Genomic DNA, 23,578 nt, shown 5'->3' with positions numbered 1-23,578 from the left:
TTCTCTAGGTCATTAGCTTCAAAAATATCATAAACTTTTGTTTCCACAACTTCCATTTCTGCGAATTTGCGCACTCTTTGCCGCCGTTCTCTTTAGCCAGGCAAAATGGCTTAAGGCCATTGGCAAGAACAATATTGCGTACCTTGCTTGTGTCCGTTGTTCTCTCCATTGCCGACTTCTGACACCATGTGTTGGGGCGCGGGGAGGATTATATTTTTATTATTTAATATTAAATGGGAGAGAAATTAAACGCGTCCTCGCAGTTCCTTGTCGGTCGTCCATTGACAATCATTTTATTTTTTTAATAAACCTCTCTGGACCATAGACAATATAACAAAAGTCTCCTGCGATTATCATGGTTCGGGTATAGATTTAATGAAATTTTCAAATTTTTTTTTTCAAAAAACTGGGTTGCAATTTGTAGGGCTATAAAAGCTTACTATACTAATTTGTTTACTATTAACAGATATTTGTATACAAATATTTTGAAGAGAGTCATCAAAAAATGTGTTAATTTTGTTATATGCAATACTATTATGTATCAGAATACATACACCATTATGTTTGTTACCACAATCATTGCGCTCTATGTTAAACCCAGGACCTTTAGCCTCAGATGAGGCTTTAACCAGGTTTCGCAAATGATCGCAATATCTATATATTCTTGATATAAAAAGTTTGTAAATTCGTGCCTATTGTGGAGTATACTCTGAGCGTTCCAATGTACGATTTTTGAGGGCGTTCATTATGCTTTAGATTGAGCGTTCCCTCTTATCGTACCTTGGAACGCTGCACGTATTGTTTCTGTATTTATAGGCGATTCGTTTTTATTAGCTACTAGCTTTATGATCACTTGCGTGATCATATTTAAAAATGATTGAGATTTAAGCATATTCTCTAAGTAGGTTTCAGCTGTCCTAGCAGCTAGTTGGGGAAAGACTTTTCATTAAATAGATCGGCATAGGCTGCAGTTCGGGATTTGATTTTGTTTTCTTCTATTTTGTTTTTTTTAATAGGACAAGACGCGGAAATTGCAATATGTTTACCCTTGCAGTTGGCGCAAACTGGATTTTGTTTGTCGGCGCCACAGGCCTTATAATTGTGATTTTCGGAACAGATAGAACAAACCTCATTATTTTTGCAAAATTTAGCAATATGTCCAAACTGTTGGCACTTTAAGCATTGCTTAACTGGAGGACATATTGCGTCACCTCGTGTCTCCATGAGTCCAGGTACACGTACTCAGGCAGCTGGTAGAGGCAAACGTTACTGCGACAGTCTGCGTGGGAATATACGCGACCTCGCCCCCATCTGCCCTCACCCTGCGCATGAATCGCCGCACCTGGATGACGTTTCGTGAGCTGCCGATCATTGCGAATATATTTTTATTCGATAAACCAACTGGGACAGATTTTACAACTCCAGTAACTTCTGTGTCTGCTGCGGGGATTGAGGCGTTAAGCCCCAATTCGTCTAGGAATTTATTGTGACCTAAAAACGTGTTGGCATTGTTTGACAAATCGAATGTTATAGCCACTTTATATTTATTCATAGGCCTCAGATGTAGCACTCCCGATATGGCGTATTTTCTTATGGCCTGGGACAAGTTTACTTTATCGCCATCCGAAAACGGCTTGTCGGCGCATTGGTGTGTGAGGAACACAACGAAGTCTCGCCTCTGTGAATTTTCTGGATATTTACGAGAATAATTTGTTACCTTGTACGGCCTGTACTTATCTGCATCGTTTTCATAATCGGAGTCCTCGGCGGAGGACCCTCTGTCTTCAGCACCTTCTTTTTTTTTCGTTTTTTAGATTTCTCCCGTCCCATTATAGCTTATGTAATATTTACACACTTATCCGTAAGTATGTACAGATATTTACACCTAAAAATATACAATATATACAGAATTATTAATAATTATAAATATTTCTTTTAGAAATTCGCGCCTTTCCCTCTCAAAGGTTCCCGCCTTTTTCTAAAAAGGTACCCTACTGTGATGACAGCCAATGACAGCTGCCGGCCGGGCTTGCAGAGGGGCTCTACAAGTAGCCATCTTGTCGATGCTGCCACTCGCGGCGACATGACGCTACTTTTTCGAGCCGCGGGAAAATCAAAATCACATTCAAAACGGGGTCACGTGACCAGATTTATCGCTACAAACAAGCGACGAGCGACTGCATGTGGCCGCACCCTACTTACACTTTTTGTTACTGGTAGCACTGGCAGTGTTGCCAACGTAGGTAATTTATAGCTAGTATAATATGTAGTCTAACTCGGGATGAAAATCAACGACCTAAAATTCTAAATGGCGACTGGTTGCCTTTTAGGCTACTTGAAGGACAAGTAGTTCCTTAAAGTAGTTGAACGAAAGAATCACAACAAAAATTGACATAAACACAAGAAAAAAAAATACCTGCCACGCAAAATGTAAAGTTGGATATGGGATCAAAAAAAGAGTGGACGAATTAATAAATAAATAATTAAAAATTACATGCAAAATTGATAATAAAACTGACCAAGCGCAGTGTAGGGTTCCGTACTAATATTTTGCATATCTTACTAATCTTACAGCCCCTTAGAGTTATGAAATTTGACACCTGATGTGTACTAACACAATATAGGCAAATTTTTTAGCCGACCTCAGTTCAATATTCGGCTACATGAGCACAGAATATATAATAGTACTGACGTACAGAATTTCCACGCTCCGCCCCGCACCCGTCGAGTTACCCCACCCCTCAAGCGCAGATTGCAGGAAAACCGCAGGAAAGAAGTCGGGCGCGCAACGCGATATACGAGTATGTCGGTCGGACCGTCGCACGGCAACGGCACTAAGTTCGGGAGCAATAATTACATATTACATACGATTTAACAATCGAATGTTCAGAGACAAATCCTTTAAAAGGAAATATTTTAGTTTAAGTAATCTTTAATTAATAAGGTCTCAAATAATTAAAACAATAAACTTTAATTTATAAAACATTAATTTGTATTTATTTCCGAAAAACTCGAAAATCAATCATATTCTAATAATTTGTCGCTCGTACAAAGTCACATAATTTTCCGTGAAATCCGCGCGCCGGCATTTCATTGCTCGGCTCGGTTTCCGTGAGTCCGTGAGCAAGCGCCAACTTCTCAGTGGGCGCGCGAGAAATTGAGGTTCCTACCCTGCCTACTTCCTTTTGTAAATAAATAATGCTTTCTAAAAGTATCGCGATTAATACATGAAACAACTAATTAGGTACCGAATAATTCGTTCAAGTTTGTAGTCATATATTTATTGTAACTAATTTAAAATAATAATTCTTAAATACATAGACAGACACATTTATGTAGGTTTAAATAAAAATATATGATAAACGATTACATATATTTACACATCTAAGCCATACCTACATACCCTATAGTACTAGGGTTTTGCGATAGTCAGCCCTGTGTGTCTTACGCACACATTGACGCGTGTACAGACGTCGTCGTGCCTATGTAGATTCAAGAACGCGTATTTTGTATGGCGTGGCCGCCCTGTGACATGAGGCTACTCAAGCTGTGAAAAATAGCGACATCAAGTTTCGAGTGGTTGGCAACACTGAGCACTGGAAGTAGTAAGTAAGAAAGAAGCACGTAGGTAACGTAAAAGTAAACTGTCAATCTGAACATCTGAACTGAATAACCCAGAAATTCTACTTTGTCTTTGCGTTGTGTGCCGATAAACAAATACAAGCGGTTATTATACTGTGCAAGCAAAGAAACAAAAAGGTCGTCGTTTTCTTATATTTACAATTATTCCAAAAACTATTTAAAATGGTTGGACCTTTGATTCTTATGAAGCTTTTACATTGCAAGCGTTTACGCCATCGTAAACCGTCTAAGGGAGATACGGAAAATCTTCACGACTCTAAGGTAAAGATTGAACCCAACAATGAAGACTACATCTGCAGGGTATGTCTTAAAGACGGCGGCATTCCGATCTTCGATGCAGACCCTCACGTGGACATGTCAGAAGACTTGAACTTATTTGGCGGCATTGATGCCAGAGAGGATGATAACTTTCCAAAGTACTTATGTGCATCATGTCACTCTCTATTACGAGGAGCGATTTTGCTTCGGAAAACCGCTCAGAAAACCGAACAAACTCTACAATCTAATGAAAGTTTGAGCTATGACAACAATACAAGTGATGATAATTTCGACTATGTACTTCCAGAAGTACAACCGGAATATCATTGCCAGCGATGTAACTTAGAATTTGACTCATTTAAAGCCTACAGTGAACATAGAGCATCCCAAGAACATGAGAACATGAAAATAAAATGTCCTGTGTGTGACAAACTATATTCTGAATCATATTTTAAGAAACATTTGCTATTGCATCAACCTGATGTGCCATTTGTATGCGATATTTGTGGCAAAAAGTTTATTATTCAAGGACAATTTGCAAGGCATCGGTTGACGCATTTCTACAATTTACCATTCCAATGTTCAATTTGTCCTTATCGAGGGAGATTTACGGAGTCATTGAAGATGCATATGAGGACTCATACGGGGGATAGACCTTACCAATGTTCGGAATGTGCTAAATGTTTTATTAACAAGAGCAACCTTAACAAACACATGCTGACCCACAAGACAGACCATGATTTTAAGTGTGATACCTGCGGACGTGGGTTCAACACAAAACGTAACTTAGATCTGCATTTCAAAGTTGATCATACTGGTATCAAAGATCATGTTTGTAGTGTTTGCGGCAAGGCTTTTGGGTATAGGAAACAAATGATGAAGCACCAATTGAAAGTGCACAAGAGAGAAAAGCTAAGGAGCGGGAGATTGCCGTTGTATTTGCAAGTAGAAACTAAACAGAAGAATGGTCAAGAGGTTTTGATCTCTGATGCTGTTACTTTAAGCAAGACTGATTGATCTGTATACCAATATTTGTGTGTTGAGTATTTGAAAATGTTTTAGTACTCAAAAAAGGTTTAAGCTGCATAGGCATGTCATGTTAAGAGCGTTTGAAAATGAAAAATATTGATTTTCATAAATTGTACACTATCAATACCAAGGTTAGGACTTCCTAGTAAGTATATTAATACCTGTATCAGGAAGCCCCGTTTATACCTGCTGAGCTGGCAATGTTGCATTTTTGTTAGTTTTTCTCAATTATTCCATAAAAATTTAATGAAAATTAAAAATGTGGTCTGATAGAATTCCATATAAGTTAATGTGTCTACTCCAATAATTATTTGTTAGACTTTTATTTTCTTTAAAAAACTGAATAAACATTAATTTGTTTTAATTAACTTTTTAATTAAGTGTAATTTAATTTACGTTTTAATTAACTGTTGATAAACATTAAAAGAATATAAAAGTCTATCACCACAAATAATGTTAATTAACAAAAATGCAACATTGCCACTATTGCCAGCTCAGCAGGTATAAACACTTAACATGTCATGTTATGTTATGCAGCTTTTTGTTTCTTTTTGGTTGACAAGTCTCTACTTGACTAGCTTAAATAAACAATCTATAATTATATATAATTAAATGTAGGTTTGCTTGTATTTGCTTTATGTGCTGCTTTTTTGTAATGAGCTTTTGTTTTGGACAGTTCTGTGTATTAGAATGTAGCAATCTGCTGAATACTGTATTATAATAAAGAATAAGAATATGGTTATTGATTGGCTGTTTTCAGCTTTAGATACAGCTGCCCTTATAAATATTAGACCTGTTTAGATGTCAGATTTATATGGTTTTATGATTTATATGGTTCTATGCAGATATTTGTGAGCACCTTGATAGCTCCGACGATTATGATGGTGACCTATGGGAATATTAGAAACTAGCTTGTAGATGATTCAGTTTATGCCTATTCCTCGCAAAGCCTATTTGCGAAGCACCAACAAGAAATTATGCTATTGTGACACTAAGCACAAAACAGATAGGTACAGAAATCAATGTACATACAAAGTACGCTCGAGAAACGCACACATAGACACTGCTCACGGACACGATATCTCGGACCGGTTGGGACCAGTGCGAGCGCGAGTGAAACGCGCGTCTGTGAACTTTTTTGTGCATTAATGGAGAATGCGAATTTATTAAACTTCAAAATATAATAATCGTGCATTTCGCCAATGTTAAAATTGTCGCAAGATAGTTTCTGTGACAAATTTGTAATATAAGAATGACATTAACTTAAAATATTTTAGTTATTATTAATTTATATTCCTATTCTTCCCGTTTTATTCTCAACAATAAATCTAACTAGATACGAGTGCCACTACCACAGTAGTTTTTTGTGCATAAGCCATAGTTGACAACCCTAGAGCGACCGCCGAGAGTAGGTATGAAAAGTAAAGTACATATACATGAGATTGACTTCTGTACCTATCTGTTTTGTGCACTAGGCCTGTATAAAAATTTCTTGTCATTTTGGTCCTTAGCAGTAAATGCGAATATTAATTTATTCGATTTAGAATGTAAATCTAGGTTACTTAATTTTCTTTAAATCCTATATTATTACAATAAGAACTAAGTACATTGTATTTATCGGCAGGGTTCAAAAAGTTGGATATTTAACAACAAGTCAAAAATGTATTGAGAAAAAATCGTTATAACACTAAGTTAACATGGTCCATCTTTTTGAACTTCACCCTTATTGTTTTAAGGAATAAAAATTGTCAATTTATTAAAGTTCTTACTAACTTATTTCTTCTTCTTTGTCGGATACTCTTGGCAGAGCAGTCGTGGTCACGTAGCACGTCGAACAATTCTACGCCAGTTCTCCCTGGCTTCGCTTCTCTGGCGCAAGTGTTGAGAGGAGTATTTGCTAGGGCTTTTATCTGGTCAGTCCAGCGCATGGGAGAACGTCCTCTTGATCTTTTCCCATTTACCCTTCCCTGCACCACAAGTCGTTCTATAGAGTGCTCCCCACGTCGAGTCACATGTCCGAAATATCGGAGGATACGACTAACTTATTTACTGTTTTTTATTTCCAAGATATATACCTAGCACTGTGCACTAACACAATGAAGCAAAATACTTCAACTAAACCAGGTTTTCTTTTGTTTTTCTAACCTTAGTCAAATCAATTCGTAACCTAAACATGGTTTTTTTCTTGCGTCGCCATATTGATATCAACATCAACAACAAGTGAAGAAATAAGAGGTACAGAAGTTCAGCTCTATTACTCTACCTAAAGTTATACAGAAGTCACATTAAACACTAGAAGTTCTATGGTAGCGAAAAATGTTCCTACTATTTGACTTTAAGTAACATAAGAGAGTTTTATACCTCTTTAAGCATTTGGGTCTTTAATTTTTTTTATGAGAACCATTGTAGAGCTGGTAGCGGTAATTAATGCTTTTGTGCAAATTTTGGCTCTTGGCCAGAATTTATTATCGCTTGCATAGCACTTTGGGAGGTTGTAGTGAATGCTTACTTCTTATTTAGATCTTATAGTTGTAAGGTTCACTTAAAGCTATTACACAAGATGCTTTGCTCATATTGTAGTGTTGAAAATTGCTGCTCTATACGTCTTTGACCTTTAAACTCACCCCGTTATCGCCCTTATAAATCTGTAGTATAGCTCTAAGTGATATATTTTGCTATCTATCTACGCTCTTTTTTCGCCACAAGTTGTAAGTGCTGTAGAGCCTTTATATCTCGTTAAGTTCTAAAACAAGCTCTAAGTAACGCCTAGATATGTTAGTTGGGCTAGTGTTTAGAGAGTGGAGGCATTGAAAACACCACTAATTAGCCAGAATTCGTAATTAAAGAAGCGTTTAAGAGTTCGTAATCAGATGAGAAATATGTTTGTTTAATTTTTCTAAGGTTCTAACTAAACAGCTGCTTTTTCAATGGTGTTGCCATACCCAATAAATTACTGAAAAAAATCTCCACAGCCAAAAACCTCCATTCATCTTTATTACTGGCCACCTGCAATATACTATTGATTGATTGAAGAAAAATTTAAATAAATGTCAAACTGATTCATTCACGACAAATTTTGTGCCAGAAACGGCAATTATTTAGGTAATTTTCTTTAAACAATGGCAAACGAGGCAGAAGAGATCATTCGCAAGCTTTCTTGCCACAAAGGAGTAGCTGGAGTTGTTGTGGTTAATGGTGAAGGAATACCAATAAAGACGACTTTGGACAACCATGTATCTGTGCAATATGCGGGTTTGATGGGTTCCCTGATTGACAAAGCAAAGGTATGTTGTGAAGTTTAGGGCTATTGACCCTGGACTAAGAGCGTTTTCAGATTATCCGATCCGATATTGGTGCCGGTACTTACCCAACACTCATCCTCATCGGTTACTTTTCCAACATTCATTTTCGTTATTCAATTTATCATAACACCACATTCTAAGAAATAGATTTTTTGCGTAAAATGCTTAACCATGGCAAATTTTGTCAAATCCCCATCATAAACTTAAGAGATAAATAAATAAATACATCATGGGACATCTGATGGCTCTTTAAATTTTATTTCGTGTAATATAATATTTCTATAAGCTATGTTATTATTTTTTTAACTGACGGTCCTGGTAGCCAGAGCCCAATAAAAAAAAAGTGCGTGTCGGACACGCCCGAAATAGGGTTCCGTAGCCATTACGAAAAAATTAAATAAAATTTTTCCAAGGATTTAAAAATTGAAGACACCCTTAATGTCTCAGTATCCGTATGAACATTTTTAATTTTTTCTGTTCTGTTTTATTTTTTTAATTTGCAGGCAGTAGTGCGAGACCTAGACCCCACCAATGACCTGACTTTCCTGAGGATTAGAAGCAAGAAAAGTGAAATTATGGTAGCTCCAGACAAAGATTTTATACTGATAGTCGTCCAAAACCCAGTGGACTGACGAAGGTGGTGGCTTTTTGGCCACTTCCTTAGTTTTAATTGATTTATCAATGTTTCATGATAACTTGCTTTTTTGGTGTTTGACGTGAATTAGAATAATGGAATAACTTTCTTGGTTCAATAATTAACTGTGTAACGAATATTTCTTTTGAATTCAACTTCTTTGTTTAATTTTTTCTAAAAACTATCTAGATCATGTCAAATAGTCAGTAGATGTCCTCTTGGACATACAATTACAATTTTGAAGACTAGGATAATATTATTATTATAAAGAATAAAAATATTTATGCGTTGATAATTTCTTTATTACGTCAACTTAGTTATAAAAAATACACTAATTACTAATATCAACACTACCATTGTCCTCTTCCTCTAAATCCGCCACGGAAGCCTCCTCTATTGCCCCCTCTAAAGCCCCTATTGCCGAAACCACCTCTGTTTCCGAATCCACCTCTAAAACCACCTTGGTTGCCGAAACCGCCTGGGTTACCGAATCCGCCTTGGTTGCCGAACCAGCCTTGGTTGCCGAAACAACCTTGGTTTCCGAAGCTTCCTCCCCCTCCGCCGAATCCCCCTCGGGGCCCGCTAGTGCCCCACCCCCTGCCCCGTTTTGCCCCGTCCGGCCTGTAGATTGGGGTAGCCTGGTCACGCTGTATGTTGTAATCGCCTGCGTCTGCCACGCAAAGCGCTTTTATGCAGTTCACGAGCTGGAACAGAAAGGTCAAGGTTAAGTGTGACGTTATTTCTGACATTTGCTCGTAAAACTTTGACGGCTACCATGATTTACTGGTACTACGAGTATACAGATTTGTACAGTGAACCCTTTCGTTTCGGCTAAGTCATACAGAAAATTTACCCAGTATTCCAAGTTCAGTGAAATGATATCTATTCCTCAGTTATCCAGTCGATTTAGCTCAGCTTTAACCAGGTCATCCGTCCATTTCGTTGGTAAAAATCGTACGCTGCCGATCTCCATGCGCGGTTTGTGTTGTTTGTAGTATTTTAGAGTGGTGGTTACCTTTTGTTCGTTGGGTGAGAACTGCAGCGCGGCGTCGGGCTCGGCGGCGGCGCGCTCGACCAGCCGCTCGACGGCGGGCCGCAGCGCCGTCACCATGGCGGCCGTGCGCGGGGACATCTCGAAGTTCAGCCAGTTGTCCAGACGGACCATGTTGTCGATCTGGAATTATTTAAAAATTACATCAAGACGAATGAAAGCAATGAAAAGTACTAACAATCTTTAAAATAAATGGCTCGATCAACTTTCTCTTGTACCATCAGCCAAATAATTATGTGGTCTTCCACCCTAAACTTGATAATCGTTTGCATGCATCTTTGGGTCCATGCCGCGGGGGGAATTTTTTTCAAATTTCTTTTACTTATAGTTTAGAGTTTAATTATTAGTTGGTTTTACTTTTATTAATATTTTTAAATTAGTCTAATTTTAATGTATTTTTAATTCGTTTGAAGTCCTTAATATACGAAAATCTTTAAACTATGTCAGAATATCAAATCAAATTCAAATTCAGTAGGTGAAATATCCGCCATAGAGATGTGGGTCAATTAACTTATGTGATGGTATTCTGTCTCGTAAATGAGACAGAAGACATCAGTGATACACTTTCTTAGAAAAATGTTTGCAATAAGTATTAGCATGCCTAAGAGATGAAAACCATGAAGGAATTGCCTTAAAACTGTCACAACTCTAAATTTTTTATGGATTTTTACTCCATAAAATCATACTTTTAATAAGTAACTCAGGGGACGTTGTCATGGCAACAACCTACTCTAAAAAGTTGATTGACCCATGTAACATTTTGTTGGTGGCGGCAATTGGTTGCGCCGCCATGTTCCAGTGAGATATAACCGAAAGGCTTCACTGCGATAGACTTTCAACGTTACTTCTCGCGAACAGCAGTAGATGCGACGACAACCGTAAGAAGACCCTCTGAAAGGTAGTCTCATGACGTGGTAAGGCTCGAGTTCGATAGCGGGCGCATGTAGGGCGCATATAATAGGGCGGTAATTGTGGCGCTCAGTCTTTCGGCTGACGATGAAGAGACCCACTCAACCTTTCGGCTGGCAAAGCTGGTCATTATGGCGTTCTTTGGAAGAGTAATTCTGTCGTCATTCTGCCACAATCAGCGTATAGTCGATGTCAAAATAGATTCGATTTGTAGCATTCGAACATGGCGGATGTAGACAATATCTAATTTTGCTATTTCTGTTTCTTTGGCTAGTTGAAGTATAATTTTGATAGCGTTCTATGCGGCGATTTACCTTAACCGTGAACAGTGGTCACAAAATTCTATATTGCTCTCGTGTGTGGCATTTTTTAATGCGCAAGTTGTCTCCACGTGGTTTCTGGAATTTTACTATCAAGCTGCAAAAACTACAATCACCGTACAACGTCCTCTCAAAGAGAGTTTACCTTGACACTGGCGAAATTGTCCTATTAATTAGGACAGAAAAGCCATATCTTAAAAGAGAAGAAGACGATGTCAAAATCCGCGATAGACTGACTTAGCCCCTCGACCTTCCTCCTCGCGAGCAGCATTAGATACAATAGCGGGGGAGTATGTCCAGCGGTGGATATCTTTCGGCTGATGATGAAGAGACTCAACATTCCGAGTGGCGAAGCTGGTCATTGTAGCGTTCTTTTGGGGAATCTATGTCCAGCAGTGGACGTCTGCTGATGAAGAGACTTACCCACTCGACCTTCCTGCTGGCAAACAGCAGCAGATGCAGCGGCGCCACCATAGTGGTCTGCTTGCAGCTGATGGCGCGCGTGCGCACTTTCTCCCCAAACACGAACAGCGGCGACGGGAACTTCTGCTCGAAGTTGCTGCAGTTCACTGACGTTTTGTGGATGAGGGCCGGCTTGCCTTCCGTTGTTAGCACCTGAGTAAGTTTAGTTTATTAGCAAGTTTTTACAAATTTTAGGTCATGTAAGGCAAGCTTCCCGGCCAGTGGTCCGTGAGTGGCCTCAACATTATAAATAGTGGGCATGGGGTCCTCGGAGCAACACAACCGTTCACCATGCTACCAGATGGTACCAGATGGTTGTGTGCCTTTAGGATGAATTCTGGTCGAATTCGAAACGCGTTAACTGTTGGGTGTTGGTGATAGTTGGGTTAGTGTGTTTTTACAGCGTGGAGGTGAAGGAGCTGCATAAACACACCTTGTTGCATAGAAGTAGCTGTCATGAGGTCGCAGGTGAGCAAATTGTTTTTAGTTCAATGATCGTAGCATTGGCACCGTACCTTCCGTTTCCCCTGATGCAGGCACACGTTAGGGTACAATCCCATGCACATGAGCGCAATGACGCAGTCCAACGTTGGGTCGGGCCCGGTAGGGTTCCATCGCTGCGGCACGCAACACTCTTCCGAGAAACCGATGGCCGTTGTTAGGATATCTGAAAATGTTTTGCTGATTGTACCAATTTTCAAGACCAACGGAAGTAGATTATATAATAATAGTAGTAGTAGATAATATAGTAGATATACGGATGTAAAAAAACACCAATGTATGTAAAAAAAAGCGCATGTGAATTGATGGTATTTATTAGCGTTATGGGGGGCGACTGAAAAACGGCGCCAAGGGACTTTGTTCTGCAAGGCGCAGGTATAAGCTGAGTCGCTTTCCCTTTTGATAGTTTGATTGTACTTATTATTTGTTATGTACCTATGTAGAAACCGTGAGCAAACTATAAATAAATACTTTTATTATTATTATTATTATTATAAGATTTATTAGCAATTATTTATTGATACATTTAATTGACGAAACAAAATGATAACTAACTATACTGATGAGCTGGTATTTTTCGGAGGTATCGAATGCATGTGTCTGCTGCAATCCCTTCACTCTTTTTTCGCCCTCCCCCTCTCTCTCTCGCTCTTCGCGCTCGCGCTAACAATCTGCATAATTGGATTCAAGATCCATCTGTTATGACAAACGATCATTCTGACAACATTAAATTCGGGCTTTCAACAAGTATGTTAAGTCGATATGGACATCGTTTTATGATATACATACTAATTGAGCTGGTACTTGGGTTCGGAGGTGACCGCAGCGTGGTCTTGCTGCAATCCCTTCCACTTAACAAATCATCTCCGCCTAAATCGCCTTGGCGCGCTCACGTTTCACATCTAAAACAATTCAATTAATGATCCATTATCCTATCTCAATTATGTCATTTATGTCACATACCGGGTAGCTAAATATCGCCTAGTTAGCGCCTTGAACAATACTGGATGAAATACATAATATATTTGACAAATCATTTTCTGGGTTTGTCTTCGTTGCGGGATTGCTCTAAAATAAAGCCCGGGCTTCGCCCCGTCCCCCTTTACTGTTTTGCCTATCCGAGTATCAAATTTTTTGTTTCATTAATTTGTTTAGGACTTTAAATATTAGACTAAATAATAATTAGATCTAACAATATTATGGATTTAGCATTTTAGTAATAAAAATTTTAGACTAAGCAATTATAGACAAAAAGTGCTTGAGGAAAAAAATATGTATTTATGAAAAAAATAAGTGTGCCATACAATACTATAGGTACCAAACAATTTCGACCAAAAAATTTTATGAAAAAAAATGTTAGACCTTGCGAAGGGCACCCCCGACGAAGAGATGATGATGTAAGATCGTACCTGGAAGGCGTTAAGCATGGCGACGTGGTCGGAGGCGCGGTCGCCGGCGAGCGCGCGCTGGTGCGGCATCAGCCGGCGCCGGCCCTCCACCGCGAACACCTCCGGAAACGTGGTCGAGTTGGCCGCCATCGTCGTTAAAGCGTCGCCCACGCCCAGCACGAAGCCCAGCACCATCATCTTGCCCAGACGAGGCTCTGGTGACAAATACATTCTGTTACAAAACACTCCAGCGGGAAGTGGTTGAATGGTCGCTTGTAGTCAAATACGCGTACGAAAAAAGAGAGAAAACATTTATTCGTGTCAAAATGAAGAAAACAAAACAAAAATGCGCATGTCACGAATGGTCCCAAATCAGCAAACTGTCAGTCTTGTGAACGGCGCTGATCCTCCTTTGGGTGGTCTGGTCATCACACATAAAACAAAAACATTAAAAAAAGGGAAAGGGGAAGAGGTTTCGCGTCGTGGCGCTGTTGTACAGCAAAGTGCAAAAAAAATATGAGTTTGAAGCAATTAAAAATATATTGCCACTGCTGCTGCTGTCGTAATAATTATATGTGGTAGGTACATATTTTTGAATCATTAAGTTCATATTTTTACAAGCTAATGTACATCTGCTATTACAAGACGAGAAAATAAGCCATTCAAGAAAATAACCGACTTAGCAGTCACTTAACACTTAAATATTTATCTATGGATGAGACGTTACAATTGGTGCTGTGACCAGGATTTCTCACCAATAGGCAACTTGGCCAGGATTGTGCCGCAGGGAGTGAGCCCGTCATTTTGGTCGAGACAGCCCAGCTCCCGAAGCATGGCCTCTGCTTCGATCACCGCGTCCAGCGGCGGCGGCTCCGGTGCCTTTGACAGGAAGTGCCCGATGCTGCCCAGACGGAGCAGTTTAATGCTGAAAAAATAATGATTGTTAGTAGAAAATCATGACGATTCTTGTACATTTCATTAGTTTAGCACTTTATTGTAGTTACAGTCAGTCTATACACAAACTATTCTAAATTTCAAATTTCCTTTCTAATTGGTGCACCTAATGCGTAGAGAGACTACATAAATATTTCAAACAATTTATAAAGTTTAAACATAAAGTTACGTCTCATCATTATGTTGCAGCATGTGTACCTTAGAGCGAGCTCGTGCAACGGCGTCCTAAACATTTCCGCGGTGAGATGCTCCTCCAAACGCTCGTAACGTGCCTTGCAGCACAGCGTGAAACACACGCCCGGCCGCACTCGCCCGGCTCTGCCTTTACGCTAAAAAAAAAAACTTCATAAATACTTTTTTTTATAAGCCTGTGGTAATGTCCCACTACTAGACAAAGACCTCTCCCTCGGATTTCCAAAATAAATAAATACTCTACTAATATTACAATGCACTACTAAAATACAAGTGTTTTGTAGTTACTCCTTCACGCGTGGCTTTACGATTTTGATGAGCAGAATGTTCGTGTTTGCTTGTATTCTAAAAGTATTGCTGTATCTTTTTTAAAACTGTCACAACTCCTTAATCTTTAGTGGATTAGTAGGTATTTACCAAAAGAGTATAAGTACCTATGTAGGAAAAGAGTGGCAACTCTATGGCCAAATTTGCATGTATGGTAACAAGCGCTAAATGGTGGCGTAATGAAAGAACTAATTCTGACATAACACACACATGCACATGCACGCACACAACAAGCTTGACGTCCATAAAAGCCCAGTTTAGACCTGTAAGAAAAATTGCGCAAGTTGCATTACATCGCGAGGCCGAAAAGCAAACAAGTTATGGTGGTCACTTCGATTGGTCAGCCGAGTGGAGCATTGTAATACAACTTGCACGATTTTTCTTGCAGATCTAAGCTGAACTTAATATATTTTTTATTTCCTTTTCTTCATTCTTTGGTGTAATTAAATTTTTGTTAGTTTTGTACCTATTGGTTTTGGAACTTAATCTTTTTGTGTACGGAGGGCAGCGTTGCTACTGTTGTAAAGCAGTTTCAACTTTTGCGGGTGACATCGATTTACATATTTGTGTGTGCCCTACCAATTTGTTACTGTTCCCAATAAAGAGTTAGGTAGGCAGGCCGCACTACGGTTAAACTGCCGCGGTGACTTTGTGAATCAAGTAAACTTAAAGCAGCCAGTGCGGCCGCTTGCATTGGTTTACCTGATTCACAAAGTCACGCGGTTAAAAACCGCGGCGGCTTAGCCGTAGTGCGGCCAAGCCACAAGATAAATTATTTGAACATTAAACTACCGTGACTCACTCATATTAAATGATATTGTAACGGATAACTCACGTCTTTAAACCGAGTTTAGCTCGACATGTTTCGGGCTATTCGTAGCCCTTCTTCTCAGGAGCACGCGACTCGGCAGCTGCCCGCAACACGTACACCCGCACCCGGGGAATAGCCCGAAACATGTCGAGCTGAACTCGGTTTAAGACGTGAGTTATACGTTACAATATCATTTAATATGAGATAAATATTATTATTATAAACATGTATCCAGCCATAGTAGACGGTCTGCTTTATTGCGATTCGACATAGAATGTTTTTATGGCTAAAGACACCAAGCACACTTAATCATGATAATATTATATATCTATCACAGGATCACGAGAAAGTTACAGTAATGAATTAAACGTAACTGAAGTTGGGTTTAAAGGATATTTTCACATGAGTATTTTTTACTGTTTAAATTGATTTTAGTTTGTTATTAAGACAAAAATGCTTTTAAGGCATTGCTCGAACAACGAGTAGGTTAGGTACCTAAGGTTAGTAGCAATAACATAAATTAAAAAAAGACAATATAACACCACAATTTTCATTTTCGTTTATTGTATAGATAGATCTAATTATAATACAATAATTTGTCAATCTGTCAATTGTTCAAAGGTTAAACTGGAAGATATCCTCTAAGGAACGAGTTTTTTTCGTACATTTTATTATCCTAGTTTTTTATGTACGTATAATATAGTTATTTATGATACAAGTGCGGAAAGTAGGCAATTCCCAACGAGTGGCGGAGAACTTGAAACACGAGCGAAGCGAGTGTTTTTGAGCCGGCACGAGTTGGGAATTTCCTACTTTTGACACGTATATCATACAACGTTTTACAATGCATTAAGCGAGGAAAAAAATCGAGGCAGTGACTACATCATTTATTTGCCATACTCCTTTTACTACAGTAGCAGGCAGTAGATATACATACCGATATGCACGCCAAACCAAAATCGTTAACGTATACACTTTATTAAACCATCTTTCATAACGATCATTGACTCAGAAGATTAGAACAGCTACAGCTACTAATGATAGGTAAAGGAGACTTTGTTTTAGTATCGTGAGTGTTTTTATGATTAATTATTAGCCCTTTTTGCTTGACATTTTCCACACTTATATTGGCTAGTCTTTATCTCCTGCACGCTCCTATAATGCTAAATATCAGTGCAACCCGTGAATAAATCCGTGTAATAGTTAATTATCATCAAGTATATGTATTATGTATCTAATCTACCAGCTGTTAACAAAAAGTTACCGTAAATCTGAGATTTTTTAGCTTTGGAACTGTAAATTAATCAAAATTGGTTCACTAATTCTAATAGATAAAAGCAAATAAATAAGAATAAGACATACCGGTAGATGTTATTATATCCATGTGTGTAGAAGTAGATTATTCTATCAATTTAAGATGTTTATTAACTTAGTTATGTATATTATAGTTCACGTATTTTGTTCAGCGTTGAGTTTGTCACTGACAATATGTACTTCGTGAAGGACGTAAGGCGGCGTAAAGCCAGATATAAATTCATCATTTTAATTTACTCATCAAAAATTAATTCACCGGACTGAACTTATGGACATTACTTTGGCGGGGTTTCATGACAGGCGCGAACGGGTAACCATGATTGGTTCGTGCTACGTCGTGCGCGCGCACTGGAAGCTCATTGGTTAACTTTCGAGTGCGCGCGCTTGACGTCGCACGGTCCGAATTGGACTCAAGAATTTATTTCCTTTTTTTTCATAACTTTAGACGGAATTAAAATACGAGTTTACATGAAAAAAAAAAAAAAATTAACGTTCTCTTTTCTGTCGCGATTAATCTGTATTATCTTATCAGTAAATATTCAGTTGGTTGCATCAAACGTTTTCTTATTTGTTCAAAGCCTAACTATAACGACTCTTTAGACTTATTTTTTTAACAATAGTTTGGACATAATTTGGCAATTTAAAAAGTTACTTTACCGCACAAGTGCGGTAAGTAAAATCCATACAACTTTACGGCACACTTGTGGATGCGTGCAGGAATCACTAATTTTCTATGGACATGTTGACCCACGTCAAGAGGCACTTTCCGAGCACGTGCATTGTAAAAGAGTTTTACAATACAATTTGTGGTTCCTAGTTTTTTTTTAAGTGATCTCATCGATTTGCCTGCATTCACAATGGCATTGTATCTATACAATCACTTTATCTGTTTTTATTCTCATAATAATAATAGATTTATTTTCCGATCAACTTGGATAAAATTGTTAGTATTAGATTACATTTCATAGACTTATAGCTAAGGTTAATTAAACGAGTTTACAAATTCAAATTAAATTCAAACAAATGGTACCTAAACTTAGGCATTAGATAGCGCCTCAACGCCCAACCAATTTCATTAGTGTATTTTGTAGTCTATTTTTCAAAGGAAATAGGAAGTAGAGTCGTTATTCTATATTATTATTAACCTTCCAAGACATACAGTTATAATCTGCTTCTACTACGAACTCGTTACTACTCTTTATGGCTCTCACATTGCATGAATAACAAATCAACAAAAACTTGTATCAATGTCTTAATTCCGTCCTTAACGTTTTTAAAATGGCATTAACAATTATAAAATGCACAGCCAGGATCTGTCTTGCATTTCACAAAAATAAGCTTTTAAGTCATACGACGGATAGCAAAAACAAGTTTTTATGTATTTTTGTTAATTATATAAAAGCTTATTTTTACACATTGCACTACATCCTTTCCAAACTTTTGCAAACAGCCCACCCGCAAAAACACATGATCGTTTAGCTGACTCTTAAAGGCTTTTAGTAGGTGTTTTACATTAATTCAAGGGGCAGATCAATATTCTCTGAGATTCCACAGAAGCAGCATTTTTTTCCTTAATTTTTAATCAAAAAAGATAAGAGACTGCAAACAATTCTTTTCATGCACGTGTTGCTATCTCTGTGTGAGCATTGTCATTATATTTTAGTTATAGATGAGGGCTCGCCCGCCCTTCGCACTCCTTAGTTGTAAAATCTTAAATAATAAAGATTATTAACTAAGTAATTTGAAAATGTTGTAATGTTATCCTTATTAATAATAAACAGCTTAATTTTTTTTAAAGTGAGAGGTCTACTGGCCTGGAAGACCCTTCAATTTTTCATAGAGCAACTAGCCTTACTTAGCCTTTACCATATTTTTCTTCAAGTAATTTCAGATCATTTTGGTGCGGGCCACAAGAAAGGTGGGAGCAAGAAGAAGCTGGCTATCCACCTTATTTAAAAAAAACCGGCCAAGTGTGGGTTGGACTCGGGCACATAGGTAATAATAGTACATATTTGTAGGTATTTATGAATATCCAGTGTTAGCAGAGCCCCGCTCCTAAGCAAAATGTACGCAATGTGGGGTCACTTTTAGATGGTTATTTGACATAGACAGAAATAAGATTTTTTAGACTTTTTCTTATTGCTATAAGAGATACTTTCATACAAAATTTCCAGTTTCTAGGACACCCAGAAGTACCCTATAAGTTTCTTGATTAAGGCAATTAATATGGAAACAACTTTTTTAATGACTATTTCTTTTGATTTCGTTGAATAGAAGTTCGATTTTTCACAGCTTCAAGAGACTCAAGACATTAGTGTATGGTTTTAATTTCAACTCTATACCTCTACGCATTCCCCAGATACCTCATAGGTACCCCTATGGATTTAACAGACCGACGGACGGACGGACAACAATGTTCTCAATGTGATCCTAAAAGTTTCGTTTTTTTCCTTTTGAGGTAGGTACAGGACCCTAAAAATCTGTACCTACATTTGTAGCTGGCTACTAAGGCAAGTTTGGTATCGTCGTATAAATTGAGGATGTCGAATTTATTTCCAGTATCTATTTTAATAATAATTTCTCGAATAAGTCTTAAAAAAGATAATAGTTGGTAATAATTTTCATGCTTGGAGAGCTTGAACAAAAAATAATCTATTTAATATTAGTGTGTCTTATTTATGCAGTTCTAAATGTTACGTGCGCTATATGCCCTGGTGAAGACACAAGGATTGAATCAAATTGGCAGTGTGCCACACGAGACCCATTATTCAAGACTATATTTTTGTATTTATCTGAATGTAGAATTTTTGGACTATTAGGTACTAGACATGTGCGCCGCGCTGCCGCGCCGCCGCCGCCGACGATTTTTCCACGCCGCCGCCGCCGATGAAATTGGTCGGCGTATAATCGGCGTGACAATTTTTTTATTAATTTTAAAGTAGCACCAACTCCTTAGCTAATTCGTTGCCTACTTGCCACATTTCAATACCATAGTTTAAAATTATATTCTCCCTCACCCATATTAGAAGGGCCGTCTGATCTTCATGTTGGTTCGGAGGCACTAAAGGTGGAATCGATCCAAAATGCGTATGTAACACCGATATATATACGCATCGTCTCGGAAGAATATAGGATATTTGGCAGCACAGTTGCCATATAGATAGAAATTTTGGTGGTCAGCTTAAGGTCATGTGAACAGAAGATCTCGGAACACAGCTTTCTAAATGCCGCTTCTGCAGCACCGACCGATGCAGCTGTAGATCTCAGCATCAAGGTCACACTTCGATGTAATAGTGCTCCCCAGATAGTAGAACTTATCTACCTGCTTCAACACATCCAACTCTTATCCCATTCAGCCATACCAATACTCTAATTTCATCCAGCTCTATGATCAGTGTCTCGTGACCATGAATGTCCAAGGACATCACCTCGGTCTTTTTGACACTGAGCTTCAGGCCGAATTAACAGCAAACTTTGTCAAAGACTGACATCAGCTGTTGCAGATCTCCTGGGGGAGTCTGCTACTCGTACAAAGCGCAAATCGTCTGCATACGTCATGATCTCTGTGATCAATGGAAAGAAATGGAATCAGACTACATGTGTGAAAGTGGATGACGAACTGTCAAAACCCACCTGAATTGTGCGAAGGGTAAGACAGGGCCGTGTGTTGTCTTCGCTTTTATTCAATATTTACGCAGAGATCTTCAAGACCGCAACAGCTGACACTGAAACGGGCGGGGGTAATGATTAACGGCCAATATATTAACAATATCCGATATGCTGACCACACAGCGTTGATTTCCGATAGCCTGGAATCATTGCAAGAACTGCTGAATCGTGTGAATATCGCTAGCAATGACATGGCCTTAAAGATAAATGTCGCAAAAACAAAGTTTATGGTCATAAGCAAACATAATAAACCAACACTTTTCATTACGTATCAGACGGGAAGAGGTTGAACGGGTTACTCAGTTCAAGTACCTTGGTTGCTGGTTGAATGAACATGATGATCACGTGCAGGACACCAGAGTTCGTATTGATATGGCTCGATCGACGGCGTTCTTCAAGATGAACAAGGAGCTGTGTGACAGAAACAAGAGCCTCAAACTAAGAATGCGTATAGTACGTTGCTATATATTCACAGTGCTGCTATACGGCGTCGAATCATGGATTCTTACGCAGAACACCATGAAGAAGTTGGAAGCCTTCGAAATGTGGATTTACCGCCGCATTCTAAAGATTTCCTGGTAACCAAAACGTGGCAGTATTGCAAAGAATGGACAAGCACCTTGAGCTTCTAAAGACCTTCAAGTGAAGAAAGTTGTGTTACTTTGGGCATGTGATGAGAAACGCGAAGTACAGAGTTCTCCAGCTTTGGGGAAGATTGCCGGAAAGAGAAACGTGGGCAGGAGAAGACTCTCGTGGCTGAAGAATTTACGAGACTGGTTCAACTGCAGTACCACTTCCTTGTGTAGAGCAGCGGCCTCCAAAATCAGAATCGCCATGATGTTGTCCAACCTCCGAAAGGTAAGGAATGGGAAGTGGGAAGTGTAAGTGTAAGTAGAAGACGAAGTGATCAATGCGTACCAGACTTTGGTATGAGCCTTAAGCCTGGCCAAATTAAAAGAACTGCCGTCTGTGCGGCAACGGATACGGACACCCTTGGAAACTTCCTATAAGACTTCTCTCACTACAACTGCAAAGTATAAGGCGAACAGTGTGGGTGCCAGAACACACCCTTGCTTAAATCCACAGGTGACGGAAAAAACTCCTCGCCATCTACGAAGACGCAGCACTGCATGTCGTCATGCCATGCAGGAGCCTAAGAACCAAACTAACTGTTCCGTGAAACCGAGCTTCTTCATCACCAAACATTACTTATGATGTAAAAGAGTATAAGAACATTTTCGGACTTGAAATAATAGGACTTAAACAGTTTATGTAAAAAAAAAAATGCGTAATCATGCCACGCCGATTTCACGCCGATCACGCCGCCGCCGCCGATCAAAAAACCATCGGACGCCGCCGCCGACAATTTTTCGATCGGCGCACATGTCTATTAGGTACCGACGAGGCTGAATCATGAACTTTTTTCAATTTGTCAATTTAAGGGTAAGTTTGGGTCCCTAGTAAGCTTGGGTCAATGCGTCGTATAATAAAGTTTAACTTGAGTAAAAAAATCAGAATATTCCGTATTTTTGATTACATAAGACCGTCTAAAGAAATCAAAATTTACGGTGAGCTATTTGGTGGTCGTAAAGGGCAGTTGAATAAGTTTTTGGGAAAAAATTCTTTTCGAATACTAGTATTTTTGTTGACTGTACTGGCATTGTCATGCAAATTACATTTCCGTATCAAATTTCAAGTCGCTGCCATTAACTGTTGAGTGTTGACTGTGCTGTTGAGGAGTTCCCGTCTTGCGGAGTCGATCTTGCCGGACTATCAGGATGTCACTGTTAGATTCTTGTGTTTTCACCAACTTTATATAGGTACTAGCTTTTTCCCGAGGCTTCGCCTGCGTGGAATTCGGTTATCGCGCGCTGTTCCCTCGGGAACTGGGCATTTTTCCGGAATTAAAAGTAGCCGTGTCTATGTCTAAATCACAGCTTTTACGCCGTATGCCTTAGGTTTTTTCCGAAGCAATAAAGGGAGTGTAAAAATATGTGTCTGCCACTGCGGTGTTTTTTAACATACTCTATACTTACTGCCTGGTTCTTTATATTCTAAATTTGGAAAATAAATGTGTTTAGGGACTAAAACAACTAAGTACTACTGTGTAAGATGCCATAGACAGAGATGCCTGTCCGCCCTTTAAACCTCAAGGTATCGAAAGAATCGTGAGTTAATTTAATACCCAGCTGGTTTTCCTTGAAATGTCGACTAACTTTTAATCAAATATCAGTTTAAAAAGTCAATGTTTCCTATTTTTTCATTTTATCGAATATTCATTACCTCGAATGACTACAACGAGTATTTTAAGCCAATAATATCCTTATACTGTTTAAGGTCTAATAGGAGCGTGCTAGTAGGCTCTGTGTTAGTAGGCTCTGTGCTATATTCTTAAAAATAAAAATCCTTCAAAAACATACATCCTTAAGAGTAAAACGGGTTAGCGAAACTTGCAGTCTTCTCATTGTTAGTATAATTTTTTGAACCCAAGATCGTCTGTGTCATAAACATAAAAATGTACACATGTGGTGAAATTGACATTTCGTCAAAGATAGGTACACTGACGATTGCATCTGGGCACAAATATGTAGTTTCAAAAAATTCTGAGATGTACTGCGCCAATTTTTCGAAGTAACTCCGTTCATTTATCTTATCTGCCATAAGACATAGTTTAATTTTTCACTTTCAAGAGCTGTCTTCTTATCTGTTCTTGTCTTCTTAAGTCCAGCAAAAAAGCGGGACGGCCATACCATTTCCTTTCATTAAGCTTCAATTTTCTTCGCACTTGTTTTTTTTTTCAGTAGATAGTCGATAG

At 38.7% G+C, this 23,578-nt stretch overlaps 3 protein-coding genes and 1 pseudogene across 3 annotated transcripts; 2 read left to right on the top strand and 2 right to left on the bottom strand.

The window, feature by feature from the left end:
* Positions 1-736: 736 nt before the first annotated feature.
* LOC141435901 (uncharacterized) lies at positions 737-1,798 on the bottom strand (annotated as a pseudogene).
* A 1,866-nt stretch (positions 1,799-3,664) lies between these two features.
* LOC141435613 (uncharacterized) lies at positions 3,665-6,705 on the top strand. The gene has a single exon (XM_074098352.1). The coding sequence runs from the start codon at positions 3,805-3,807 to the stop codon at positions 4,915-4,917; it is 1,113 nt and encodes a 370-aa protein (XP_073954453.1). The 5' UTR covers positions 3,665-3,804; the 3' UTR covers positions 4,918-6,705.
* Positions 6,706-7,656: 951 nt separating this feature from the next.
* LOC141435622 (dynein light chain roadblock-type 2-like) lies at positions 7,657-9,038 on the top strand. The gene is made up of 2 exons (XM_074098366.1): positions 7,657-8,213; positions 8,735-9,038. Exons 1-2 carry the CDS (start codon positions 8,049-8,051, stop codon positions 8,861-8,863), a joined length of 294 nt encoding a protein of 97 aa, XP_073954467.1. The 5' UTR covers positions 7,657-8,048; the 3' UTR covers positions 8,864-9,038.
* A 107-nt stretch (positions 9,039-9,145) lies between these two features.
* LOC141435900 (dosage compensation regulator mle-like) lies at positions 9,146-20,519 on the bottom strand. Its single transcript, XM_074098739.1, has 9 exons — positions 20,457-20,519; positions 14,649-14,779; positions 14,252-14,421; positions 13,518-13,711; positions 12,669-12,765; positions 12,123-12,274; positions 11,569-11,760; positions 9,881-10,039; positions 9,146-9,569 (listed from the first exon to the last, which is right to left on the bottom strand). The coding sequence occupies exons 1-9, from the start codon at positions 20,517-20,519 to the stop codon at positions 9,216-9,218; spliced, it is 1,512 nt and encodes a 503-aa protein (XP_073954840.1). The 3' UTR covers positions 9,146-9,215.
* Positions 20,520-23,578: the final 3,059 nt, after the last annotated feature.

The sequence above is a fragment of the Choristoneura fumiferana genome, chromosome 15 (assembly GCF_025370935.1).
Source record: "Choristoneura fumiferana chromosome 15, NRCan_CFum_1, whole genome shotgun sequence".
Taxonomy (NCBI): domain Eukaryota; kingdom Metazoa; phylum Arthropoda; class Insecta; order Lepidoptera; family Tortricidae; genus Choristoneura; species Choristoneura fumiferana.
This window is presented reverse-complemented; position numbering and strand designations above follow the sequence as displayed.

Excerpts from the sequence above, each read along its gene's own strand:
- LOC141435613 (XM_074098352.1), top strand. The coding sequence starts at position 3,805 with ATGGTTGGACCTTTGATTCTTATGAAGCTTTTACATTGCAAGCGTTTA.
- LOC141435622 (XM_074098366.1), top strand. The coding sequence starts at position 8,049 with ATGGCAAACGAGGCAGAAGAGATCATTCGCAAGCTTTCTTGCCACAAA. Across the intron at positions 8,214-8,734 it reads CCCTGATTGACAAAGCAAAG|GCAGTAGTGCGAGACCTAGA; the intron begins GTATGTTGTGAA and ends TTTAATTTGCAG.
- LOC141435900 (XM_074098739.1), bottom strand. The coding sequence starts at position 20,519 with ATGTCCTTGGACATTCATGGTCACGAGACACTGATCATAGAGCTGGAT. Across the intron at positions 12,275-12,668 it reads CGAAAAATACCAGCTCATCA|ATATCCTAACAACGGCCATC; the intron begins GTATAGTTAGTT and ends AAACATTTTCAG. Across the intron at positions 10,040-11,568 it reads CCAGCAGGAAGGTCGAGTGG|ATCGACAACATGGTCCGTCT; the intron begins GTAAGTCTCTTC and ends AAATAATTCCAG.